This window comes from Chiroxiphia lanceolata, chromosome 2 (genome assembly GCF_009829145.1).
Source record: "Chiroxiphia lanceolata isolate bChiLan1 chromosome 2, bChiLan1.pri, whole genome shotgun sequence".
Lineage (NCBI taxonomy): Eukaryota > Metazoa > Chordata > Aves > Passeriformes > Pipridae > Chiroxiphia > Chiroxiphia lanceolata.
This window is the reverse complement of record NC_045638.1, coordinates 57,227,909-57,239,962: the sequence shown is the minus strand read 5'-3', so window position 1 is coordinate 57,239,962 and position 12,054 is coordinate 57,227,909. Positions and strand designations below refer to the sequence as shown.

At 44.3% G+C, this 12,054-nt stretch overlaps 1 protein-coding gene across 1 annotated transcript in view; it reads right to left on the bottom strand.

Moving 5' to 3' along the window:
• Positions 1 to 10,796, bottom strand: part of KPNA3 (karyopherin subunit alpha 3) — a 50,302-nt gene extending 39,506 nt beyond the window's left edge. Inside the window, exon 1 of the mRNA XM_032679335.1 lies at positions 10,613 to 10,796. Coding sequence (XP_032535226.1) covers positions 10,613 to 10,687 — 75 coding nt within the window. The 5' untranslated portion in view covers positions 10,688 to 10,796. The remainder of the gene's footprint in view (positions 1 to 10,612) is intronic.
• Between the last annotated feature and the right edge of the window lie 1,258 nt (positions 10,797 to 12,054).

Here is a 12,054-nt window from a genome sequence, read left to right as displayed (position 1 = left end):
GAGTGCAGTATTTATGCTACTGTATTTTATACCATAAGCTGTCTGAGACTCATGTTCCTCAGGGTTAATAAAGACCACTGAAGGAAAACTAGGGGTTTTTGCAGTTGGAGCTGCCACACTTATTTTTTTTAATCCTCAGTTTAAGGCCCCTAAAATTAAGACTAGCTGCTTTTTGTTAACCAGTCTGTGGCAAGATAATTCAAATATCTGAACCTGGCTAGCCTCAGCAAACTGGATGAGTGAGATATCCACCGTAAGTCTTTTACTTGGTGGGTAATGACTCACTGAAGTCAGACACTCATGCCAACATGGAAAGCCACAAGCCTCCAATTATCACTGCTCATGATGCTGACTTGCCTGAAAGCCCTATGGAAGCAGACAAAGGTGCCCATCCACATTGACCACTTCTGCTTCAAAAAATCTTGGCAGAAAAGCAATTGTTGTGTTTATTTCTTACTAGCTCTTTTGTAAGCATATTCTTTGAGCTCCCAATATCATCTCTGCATTTGTTTAATCTCCATACTGAGCTACTACCAGCAAAGAAGTGGGATGTGAGCACCCATGTTTTAACTCCCATATACCAATTACCCAGTTTACAAGTACAGACGTATCAAACAATCCTCCGGAGGCTGGACTTGAAGCAAGTTGGTTGGCGGCATTCAACACAAATTGCACCAACAGTGAAGGACACAAAGCAGCCTGGAATACAATCAACATGTTTTCTACTGGTTTTATATAGAATAAAAGAGCTGGAATTCTCTATTTGACATCAAAACTCAGCTGGGGGAAGGAAGACAGAATCTAAATTTCCAGTTACTGCTACTGTGTGAATCAAGGACATGGTATGTAGTGAAAAGTTTTACAGCATTTCCATTCAGATGTAGATCTTAAAACAATGCTAACCCCATCTTTACTGATATCAGACCCAAGGCTGCAACACACCCACATGGGCTCCCCCTGAAGTTAAACTGAAGTTTCCAGGTAATCCCACAGCATCCCAAGCTAAACTCACCACTGCACAAAACCAACAGGCAGGCAGGCAGCAAGAATCACCAACTAATTCAAAGAGGGTGGTCCTAACAGGGCAAGGAACCTGTCCATCATCATCATCATGGCAAATCGTCCATGTAGTATTCCAAAGAGCACTGGCAATGCAGTCACTGGTATCTTCACTTTGACAAGGGTTCACCTTGAAAAACTTAACGGTGCAGTTCAGTCATTTCCGCTGCAGCCAAAAAGAAACTACCGGTCTGAAGGACACCTATATTAAGTTTTTCTTCTTCTCCTGTATCTTTTGTCAAGAGAAGGGCATACTGAATTTTACAATGCCTTATCTGAATACTGAGATATGTCATATAAGCACCAAAAAAGTGGATAACCAAGATAGTCTAATTACAAGTCATTCCTATTCCTACTTTTTTTAGGAAGTTAGAAGATTAAGGCTTCTTGACACACTAAATCGGTACACAGATTTGAAATTTGGTAGTTTTATGTTGCAGGAATATGCTTTTGCTGGTACATAGATTTCTAAAAAGATACTTGTTATTTCCCTGTATTGCATGAGCAGTGTAGATGTTTCAGAGTTTCCTGGAAACAGAAGCTTAGCCTGTCTTTGAGGGAGAACAAGTGAAGCACCTACACTGACTCCTTGGTCTCTCCTAAGACACAACACCTCTGTCCTCTCCTAGAATTTCTAAGCAAGCATCCCTCCCATTCCCTTATTGAGGAGGAAAGTACAAGATTTGTCTATTCAAGCAGAACACCTCATTGTCATTGCAAAAGAGCAGGAGTCCCTTTCCTCCTCCACAGTCTAGAAGACCAGAAGAGTCTGAAGAAGAGTCTAAAGGATCAACTCAGAGGCACAGGTTCATTTTTTTTACTAATGGATGTTACCAGAAACCAAATCTACCACTTAACACCATTTTTCACAGACAAGATACCACATTCACTTGTGTACAGGACATGAAAACAGTGGAGCAAAATTACTACTTCTCATAATAACTAGGTGCAAACAACAGACTAAAATTTTGATCTTCAGATCAACATAAAGACTTTAATAAATTCTTTCAAATGTAATAGCTTTTATAAATTGCAGATAACCACTTTCAAGGAACTAATTACAAATTTAAGTGTTTGGTCAGAAAAGCCTCACAAATTTCTGGGGCAAATGCCAGAAGACAGACATTCTTAGGCTTGCCAAATATTTATACTAGTTTCCCTTAGGAAGAAAAAAAAATATAAGAAAACCTACTATGCTAAATACTAGCCAGATACCTTCTTGTGCAATCTATGTTTGAACAAAGACACTCTCTCTTCAGATACTTAAACAGTCTTCAACTGTAATATCAAAGTACCTCAATCATTCTATGAATCTATGACGTGTTTATAAGCACCTCCCCAAAGTGAGGAAAACAGTTCTGTTATTCCATCTATAAAATGGGAAAACAATTGCAATTTGCATACATTCAAACGGCGCCATGAAAAAACCAGTAAATCAAGTCCCTAGGGAGCTAGGCTATATTCAACCACAGCAAGCTTTTTTGGTATAATATTACATGGCTCAAATGAAATCAGATTTTCTTTGGTGTTTTTTGAAAGATATAATCAAAAGGCAAAAGAAGATTAAACATGTGCTAGCTGCCTAATTAAATCTATGAAGAGATCATCCTGCTCAAGACGCAAGAGAAAACAACAAACCCAGCTGACAACCCAGGAAAAAGATGAAGCATTAGGAATTAGCAAATACACTCCAGCAACATCCCACAATCTTATGAACCCTGTCAGTTACCCCTCTGATTTAATCATTTCAGTATCAGGAATTCTAGATGCTTCTACCTCACTTTTGATTGTGACATGAGCACTGATTCCGTGTTTCTATCATTTGAACATTTTGGGTACCATACTTTTCTCCCTGAGGATACCTTCAGTTTCTCAAAATTCCAATTTATACATTCTAAATAACAAAAGCACTGGCTAGCCTGAAGAACTCGCTTAGATTACCAAAAGCAGTCCAGTTTAAACGAACAAGAACCAAAACAAAACCCCTTTGAATCTCACCGCTAAACGAAGCCAGTAAAACACAGGTTACATGGAGCACTGAGGTACAGTGGGACATGGGAAAGGAGTACTGCCATATCCAACTAAGGATGCTCAAAGGTGCTGTCACATTGATTGCATGTGTCAGAGCTCCTTAAATATCTCTTCTTGTCTGGAAGGTTGCTCCACACTGCTGTTCAATCGGTGATATGAACACTACACATTACCAGCCAACATTCTTCTTGCATGCCAGACAAACAGTGGTTAACAGGATCCTGCTGCTCGTAGTAGGGTTCTCTCATTTCAGGATTCTCTCCTGGAAAGCCCTCTCTCTATCTGGCTGCAAGTCAGATTTTCATTGCAGAGAAATCACTACCACTAACTTCGCAACTAATGTTTTGTGTGCATCAAAAGAGAGAGACCCTGATGTCAGAAAGCTGCATGCAAAGACAGTATCTGCTTTAGGGTGACTTCAGTTTACCTGAGAGAGATGTGACAATGTGTCTCTGCACAATTTCATCAACTTTCTGACCTACACTGTAGTTAACTAGGAAAAGGCAAGGACTAAGACATTCTGAGAACTGCAAACCTGAAACCTGATGCTGCACCTGGTCAGGAATCCCCTACTACATCTCTGAAAACCTGGCCATTAGCCACCCTAGCACCCTGTCTGACCACTTTCTCCTCTTGTAGTGGAACTTGAACACTCCATAAAATATATCTCCATCAAGGCTAATAAGACTTGAAAGGAAGCTACTACTCCAAGATGATTTTTCAAATCCCTTATTCTGTCACCACCTCCAAAGTCCACCTGTTACTGGATTTGACAATAACCAAGGTTAAAAAAGCACAAGAAGAGGTCCTCAGATGATAAGACTTAACAGCACATGAGGGAAATGAGTAACTCAGTAACAGGTGTTTGAATGGGGAAGATAGTAATTTGTCTTCTGTTCTGCAGCCATTCGTACAGTATATATTTCTATTCTGTACTTGCTGTATTAACACACAAAAACTAAGTGTAACATTTGCTTAACCTGAGAAAGGAGACAAGTGTCAGGTGACTCAGGAGAAACAATATGGATGGAGCCTCCCCAGCAGATTAAATGGTGTTAATCTGACTATGAAGGGATAGCAATCCAACAGTTAAATACCACTAGACAAGATATACCTTCTCCCCTTCACACTGACCTCTTTGAGCCACCACTGGTCTTCTCCAGAGGTGAAGGGCTGGCTCAGGAAGCTAAGGAAGCAAGAAATTAAAGAAATGTGAAGAGCTTTACAACCAGTTCACTCCAAGGCACAGACAAACAGTTCTGATGCAGGAAGAAACTAATGCTTTTGACTACCTATGTCAAATTTTGTGAAATGGAATACAAAGCCCAGTTTCTGCTAGTACAAAAGTAATCAGGAGTACTGCTGCCAATTCACTATCAGAATTTCACAGCGCCAGGTATTTTGGAAACAACTGACAAACTCTACTCCTGGAAAAGATACAGGTTTTACGTTTCTTTTTCATTTCAAGTCAGTTCAGTCAACAATTTGTCTTTACTACTTGATGACATGCCCCATCTTCAACTAGTTCACTGCCTCTTCTAGCCTCATGCTGTAAATTAGACGCCTCATTCCACTTCTAATCCCACAATAAATACAAATCTGATCACTTACTGGTAGCTGGCACATCCTCCTAATTGCTGTCTTTTCATAAAACACAGTTTCAGAGGACAAAACGTCCTGCTTGGATTTGTGCTGGAACTGTACAAATATTATGAAAGCCTCAAAGAACTTAGGCAAAAAATAGTTTAAGAGCTCTTTAAAAGTAGTACGACAGTTACACTGCTACCAACTTTGACATTCTACAAATTAAAAATCAATCCTTCGATAAAAGAATCTTTAGAGATAACCAGTGCCACTGCTGTAGGTGTTAAAAATACACAAGAATGAAGAAAACCAAATTCTGTAATTACAGGAAGATTATCAGAGGCTTGGTATATCACAACAGCAAACAGCAATAACTGGGCCTCAATACAGCCAGCACAGATCCCAATCAGCTTATGAAGATTACGTTTGTCACGGGATGTCATCTCCAAATTGCACTCTCCACAGGTATATTTGAAATAAACAATGACTTCCTAGTGTATCTTTGTATTTGAATCTTTTAAAATGCAATGGATTCAATTGAATTTGGACCTTGAAAACATTGGACAGTACATCTAAGTGGACTTAGCAGGTGGTTTTTTTCTGCCAAGAGTCACAAACATTGTACCATTTACCTGCAGACTAAAGTTTGGAAAATTCTGGAGCAAGAGCAACCAAAGAGGCTTCCCACATCTGTATCTTACTTCCTACCCACATAATTCTTTCCAAGGTACAAATGCACATCTCTGTTCTCCCAAGAGTATATATAATGGTCTTAAAGGGTAATAAAGAAGCTACAGGAGTTAGAAACTCTGCACGAGAGTATTGGATCTTGTATTACATCCAGTTCCCAACAGGAAGCTACCTGACACCTTGTGTTTTCACTTAACCTACTGAGACTCAAGAAGCCAATGAGCCTATTAAGACAGCAGGTCCACAGTATCCTAAAACTAGCTAAAATCAGCTGTTACAGCCCAACTTCTTCCCAGTATCCATTCCTGCGTCAGCAAAGTGAAACAGCTGATCTATCTGTAAAAGTGAGCTCTTGAAAGAAACTGGATCGTTACAAAGTAGCTGGGAATAACAGGATTTCTGGGACCGCTACAACCTTTATTTGTTTCATGAAGTGTTGGAGGAGTACAGGGAGACAGCAAAAACACTAGTTAGCGCAGAACAGCATGAAGGAACGAGCTGGCAGCAGCATGCTGGCTCATTCACTAACACTGCGCAGCTACGGCACCTCCACTGCAAAAAGCCTTTGACACTTGACGGGTACGTGGCTTTAAGTCAACCTGTACCTTTTCTCAGATGCTCAGAGACTGTACAGATTTGGCCTCCCCAGAATGACGTTCCTCCACTTGCAAAAAATGTCACAGTGAATTCACAAATGCGAATGAATTCAAGCATCCTCAAGAACTAGATCCTCGCTGTTACCAAAGCAGGAACAGTAAATACACTGAAGCTGCTAGAGCTGATGATGCAGATCTGGGCTAAGCCCCGTTTCTTCCTCTCCCTCATTTGGGGTCAGGATGCTAAAGGCACAGAATAAAAATGTATCCTTCAAAGTTCCTGGTCTCAGAGGTGATACAGACCACAAGCTGACACAACTGCCCCTAAAAAACTGTAACTGGGAAAAAGACATCAGTGGCCAGGATCTCTGAAGCTTAAAATCAAATAGGGCAGGAGTAGGTGAAAGATGACAGTGGCTATGTTTCCTTTTGGTAACTGGCCCTCAACAAATTTCAGAAGGATAACCCTACAGCCTAAGCAACAGAAGTTCAAGGACTTGTGTTCTTATGACGAGGGGTACGACAAGTATACAAAAGGGATATTTTAATCCCAGTCATTTAAGTTGTTTTAGGTTATAATGCACTAACTCCTTACTACGTTTGGGGAGTTTTTTGGTTGGTTTGTTTTCTTCTACATGAGTGCATATGAAGTTTTACTTTTGATCTATTGTGCATTTTGCATACATGATCACAGTCTCATTATATCACACACAAAAACCCCAGCAAGTCATGCAGACAGCCCTACAAACTATAACACCTCTGTTCATCAAGAATTTTTCCTCAGTTTCAGTCAGGGATGCTGACTAATCCTGACAAAAGAAACAGGCTGCGTTGTTTGATCCATCACCTTAAACACCAGAACTGTGAGTCAACAAATGGGTGCCTGCTATTGTAATAAAGAATAAGCAACACTTCTAATACAAGATGATGGAGAAGTAAAAAAGGCTAACAACGATGTTACTAGGCAAAGAACCGCAAAAATCAGAAGGTTCAAATTAGGTTTTCTAAAAGCTAGGCTAGCTTAGATATCAACATAAACAAATAAACACAGCAGTTACAAGGGGTGTTACAAATTAAGTGATTGCAACTGTTTAATCTTGTCCTGTAAAGCCTCAACTGTACTGGAAAGATCAGTGCTGTCCACTTAGGAAAAACCACCGAGACTTAAGACTACATGCCCACGACCAACACAGAAAAGCCTTCTCTTTGAATGTGCAACAATTAAAAAATCTCTTTCACATATCTGGAGAATATAGAATTGAGAAGGTTGTGAGGAGAAAACTGGCAGTTATTTGTCCATATGAAGCCATGAGTGTCTTGGCTCCTTACTGATCAGCTCTGCAGGTTCTGGTTAACTTTGCTGCTAATCACATGTCAGTACCTATAAAAACAGAAGAGTCTCACTAATAAAAGCAAGAACAGAAACTCTCATTAAGTGAGGAATACTTAATTTCTGGCATTTGATTTTGCTATTATCTCTTTTGGGGGCTAAATACTTTTTGGAAGTATTAATACCTCAAAATCAGAATTCCAGTTCTATACAGACAACTCTACCCTCCTAAAAGAGGAAGCCAACAAAGAGGTATGAAACTTCCACTCAAACTTGAAGCTGGAAAAAGGAGAGTGAACCTGTACAGGTCAAGGATTCAGAAGCTTTGACTTCTGCTCAGCGGATCTGTTTCTTGGCTCTTAGAAAAGCACAATGAGAAGTTGCATAGGATACTGAGGTCTGTCATAACATAAAACTAAAGTACTTACTCACGTTTTGTTTCCCTTGAAGTTGCATTAACAAAAAGCAAAGACAATTATATGGCCCAGCAAACCCAGTAATAAAATATGAGTTAACTACAAATTAAAGGAGTAAGTATTTTGGTCTGCCAGAAGAGTCTGTACCCAGAGGGGATCAATAATGACTTACAAGTATTTAATAGAAGTCAAAGGAAGATTACTAAAGAATGTGTTCAAGCCTGATGAGTTCAAAGGCAGTGACTGTTTCCAAGCAGGTGACTCAAGCGTCACTGTTTTCAAACTGAAGCTGAGAGCATATAGCTTTGAGTATTTTAAATTTTCCAGAGGATAAAATCTAGATGTCAGACCATGATTTATTATGCCATCATTCTAACCACTTCATTTCCTTTGGTGAAATTTGACAAAACATGAAGATGCAGATCAATGCCAATGATAGTACTGATGCCTCCTGATTTCTGAAGTTAAGTACAGAAAATTGGAAGCAGGATCTCTATGTAAATCTCTTTACTGCAGCACAGGGAGCAAAGCAAGTGTATTCAATTGCTGACAGCTGGGAATCAGGTATATTTGATTTAGAAAATAAACACTTTGTGGAGAACTGATAACTTTCACTACATAGAGACAAACTGTCCAATCAGCAGGTCAGTCTGTGTATCAGTAGCTCAAGAGAAGCACAGTAACTGATGGCAATTATATAGCACTGCTGTACTCCTTCATTCTCCACTCTAAACTTAACTTACATTGTTTTACTTTTAGAGACTTAAGTTAGATAAAAGTTTACTTAAAAGAGTACTTCAAACACGAACTTTTAAGGAAGTACCTTGATCAGAAAAGAGTCAAAAAGGAGGTGGAGCAGAAAAATGCAGACATTTAATACAAATAAAGTTGTTCTGAAAGATGCTGACACACATCCAATCTTTTATGGACTAAATGAACCTAATTTTTATTTTAGCATATCTTCATATGCAGAAGTATTTAAAAGCTTCATACAGCTTTTAAATACTTCTGCATTTTAGCTGTTTGTTAACCCCAAAAGAAAGATGCTTCCTAGATTTTAACCCTTTTTAAAAAGCGTGGATGAAAGCTTTAACCATATTAACATTACTGGAGCTATCTACCCATATTAGGCTCCAGCCACAAAAAGGAAGTCAGTCAGCACACTGGAAGACAACCCTAGGGGATATACATCAAGTATACTACTCCAAAATAATTACTCCCCTTCAGGGGGAAATGAGAGCTAAGCTACCTTAGCTGGTCTGGTATAAGTAATTTCAGTAAAGCTTAGGCAGTCCTCCTTCCTCCCCATGGAGGCAGATATTTAACTCCCCTAGTCTCAGGCATGATATAATATAAGCAACCAAGGATGACAGATCAGTTCACACTAGGCACGAACATACCTAACCTTTCCCTGTTTAGAGCTGAGATGGATTCAGGCCAGTGACTGAGAAAGCAACAACAAAGCCAGTAACCAATACGGGGAGATGAGACAAGGACAAAATGAATGAGGAGCAGCAGGAAGAGTCTCACTGGATGAGAAGGGGGAAGAGAAACCCACCACAACTCCTCCTTGCCCTGAGAGCCAACTGCTCAACAGAAGGATTGGCAATTTTTAGTTACTTTCTAACATTTACTAATGTTAGCCAGAAGTGTTGAAGTTATCATACTCTTTACATGCAATATTTTCTGTAAGAGATTCACTGTCACCAAGTTAAACAAAAATTAAAGACTACTTTACACTATGAATGTCATCTTAAAGACACTGCTGCTGCTAAGCCTGACCTGCATAAAATTGTCTCCACCCAAACAATAGCAGCAGAAGTGTGAATTCTGCTAACATACAAAATGTGCTTTCAGAGGACTACAATTCCAGTCCCGCTGATTATAAAAGTGAAGTGATAAAATCAACAGAAGCATGAAAAACAGCCTCAGGTGAAGCCAAAGTAATTTGGCACATTTTTAGGTTTTCACTGTAGCGAATCCTAATCCGATTTCAATCCCAGCCTGATTTGAGAGCTCCCTCCCTCTTCCTTTCCTATTACAGAAACTTAAACACGAGATTTGGGATTTCCTCCCTTTTCAACTGTGACTAGAACTGAAGATGTCTCCGGTAATAACACGCAGATTCGGAAGACCTCTGGAATACCTTCAGGGAATAAGCTTCCAATAACCCTGCGCCTCTCAAATTTGGGGGAGCAAACTACTACCCCATCAGCCTTACCGAGCACCACACTCCTTCCCGATTTAGACGGAGACGCCCAGCAAACCATTACTGATGGGATGCCTACCGGCATTTGAAAATAAAAGAAATAAAAATTAAAACTATAAAAGGGGCTGAGTCGAGGCAGCACAAGGAGCAGAATCGGCCGGCACAGCACGCCGTAATACGGCTCACCAGAGCGTGGGAGCGGTCCCCGGCACCAGCACAGGCCTCCGTGCGCGGCGGCGGCACCGCGGGGCGCGGGAGCGCGGGCAGGGCAGCCCCGAGCCCCGGCGGAAGGGCCGCCACCGCCCCGGGGGGCGGCACAAAAGGCGGCCGCACCATTGTCCGAGGCCCCAGCCGAGCCCCGAGCGAGTGGCGGGACCGGCAGGCCGCCGGGGCGGGCGCGGGAAGCGCCGCGGGAGGAGCGGGTGCCGCATCCCGGCGGCGCTGCCCGGGCCCCGGCAAGCCGGGCTGGCGGCGGAGGGGCCCACGGTCGGCCCGGCCGCGCCAACCCTTCCCCCCGCCCCCGCCTCCCGCCGGCCGCGCCCGCCCGCCCGCATGACGGAGAAGAAAAAAAAAAAACCCCTCGGGCGCTCCCCCCGCCACCGCCTCCCCGCGGCGAGCGCGGCCCGGCCCGGCCCCTCCTCTGGCGGCCGCCGGCGGAGGCGGAGGCCGGGCCGGGTCCCGCCGGCCCCACACGCACCTCCGCGTCGCGGCCCTTGTTCTTGAAGCTCTTGATGCGGTGGCTCTCCAGGCCGGCGGCGGCGTTCTCGGCCATGGCGGCTTCCCGGCGGCGGCTCCCGGCGGCTCCTGCGAGGCGGCTCCGGCAGCTCCCGGCGGCGGCTCGCGCGAGGGGCGGAGGGAAGCGGGACGCGCTCCGTGACGAGCGCGCGGGGGGAGCGGAGCGGGGGGGCACTGGCGCGCGCGCGCCGTTGCTGAGTGACTGGGGCGGGGGGGGGAAGGCGGGGGGCGCGGACGCACGTGACGCGAAGGGCGGGCGAGCGTCACCCAATCGCGGCGCTGTCTCGCCGCCTTGGCCCCGCCCCCTCCCGGCCTGGGCCCCTCCCCTCCCCGCACAGCATTCTGGGGCGTGTAGGCCCGGCGGGGGCGGCCTCGCACGTGGAGCGGACGCTCCGGCCGCGGGGCTCCGGCTCGACGCCGGGCGCTGTGGGGCTCCGAGAGAACCCCGGGGGCGGCGGGGAGGGCCTGGCGGTGCTGCGCATACAGAATCAGAGAATCGCAGAATGGGTAAGGTCGGAAGGGACCACGGTGAGTCATCTGGTCCAACCTCCCTGCTCAAGCAGGGTCGTCCTAAAGCACATGGCACAGGATTGCATCAAGCCGGTTCTTGAATATCTCCAGTGAGGGAGACTCCACAGCCTCTCTGGGCAACTTGTTCCAGTGTATGGTCATGTGCACAACAAAGAAGTTCTTCCTCATGTTCAGGTGGAGCTTCCTGTGCATCAGTTTCTGCCCGTTGCCTCTTGTCCTATTGCCTGTATCTTTGGCACCACCGAGAAGAGCCTGGCTCCATCCTCTTAACACTCTCCCTTCAGGTACTTATAAGCATTGATGATGTCTCCTCTCAGTCATCACTTCTCAAGGCTGAACAGGCTCAACTCCCTCAGCCTTTCCTCATAAGAAAGATGCTCCAGTCCCTTAATTATCTTTTTTGCCAGCCACTGGACCTGCTCCAGGAGCTCCATGTCTCTTTCATATCCACAACACAGCACTCCAGATGTGGCCTCAACAGAGCTGAGTAGAGAGGCAGGATCACCTCCCTTTAACTGCTGGCTGTGCTCTTCATAATGCATCCCAGAATTCCCTTGGCTGTTTTGGCCACAAAGGCACGCTACTGGCTCATGTACATACACTCCTCCATGGCCTCGTGCTTCTGAGGGAGCCAGCACCCAGCCTACCCCATCAGGGTCATCCCTGACAGCAGGGCTGTGGCTGTTAGCTGTCTCCCCAAATGCTTTCTGCAGTGACTCTGCTGGCAGAGCTCATGCGCAAGGGCCTCAGGCAGCTCTGCCAGCCAAGGGTGTGTGTCAAGGGTCTGCTCCGCACCTCCTTTTGCTCCCAATGACTACCCTCACGTTGCTGTATGCAGCCTAGGAAATGCTGCACAACAAGCACATAAAAAAT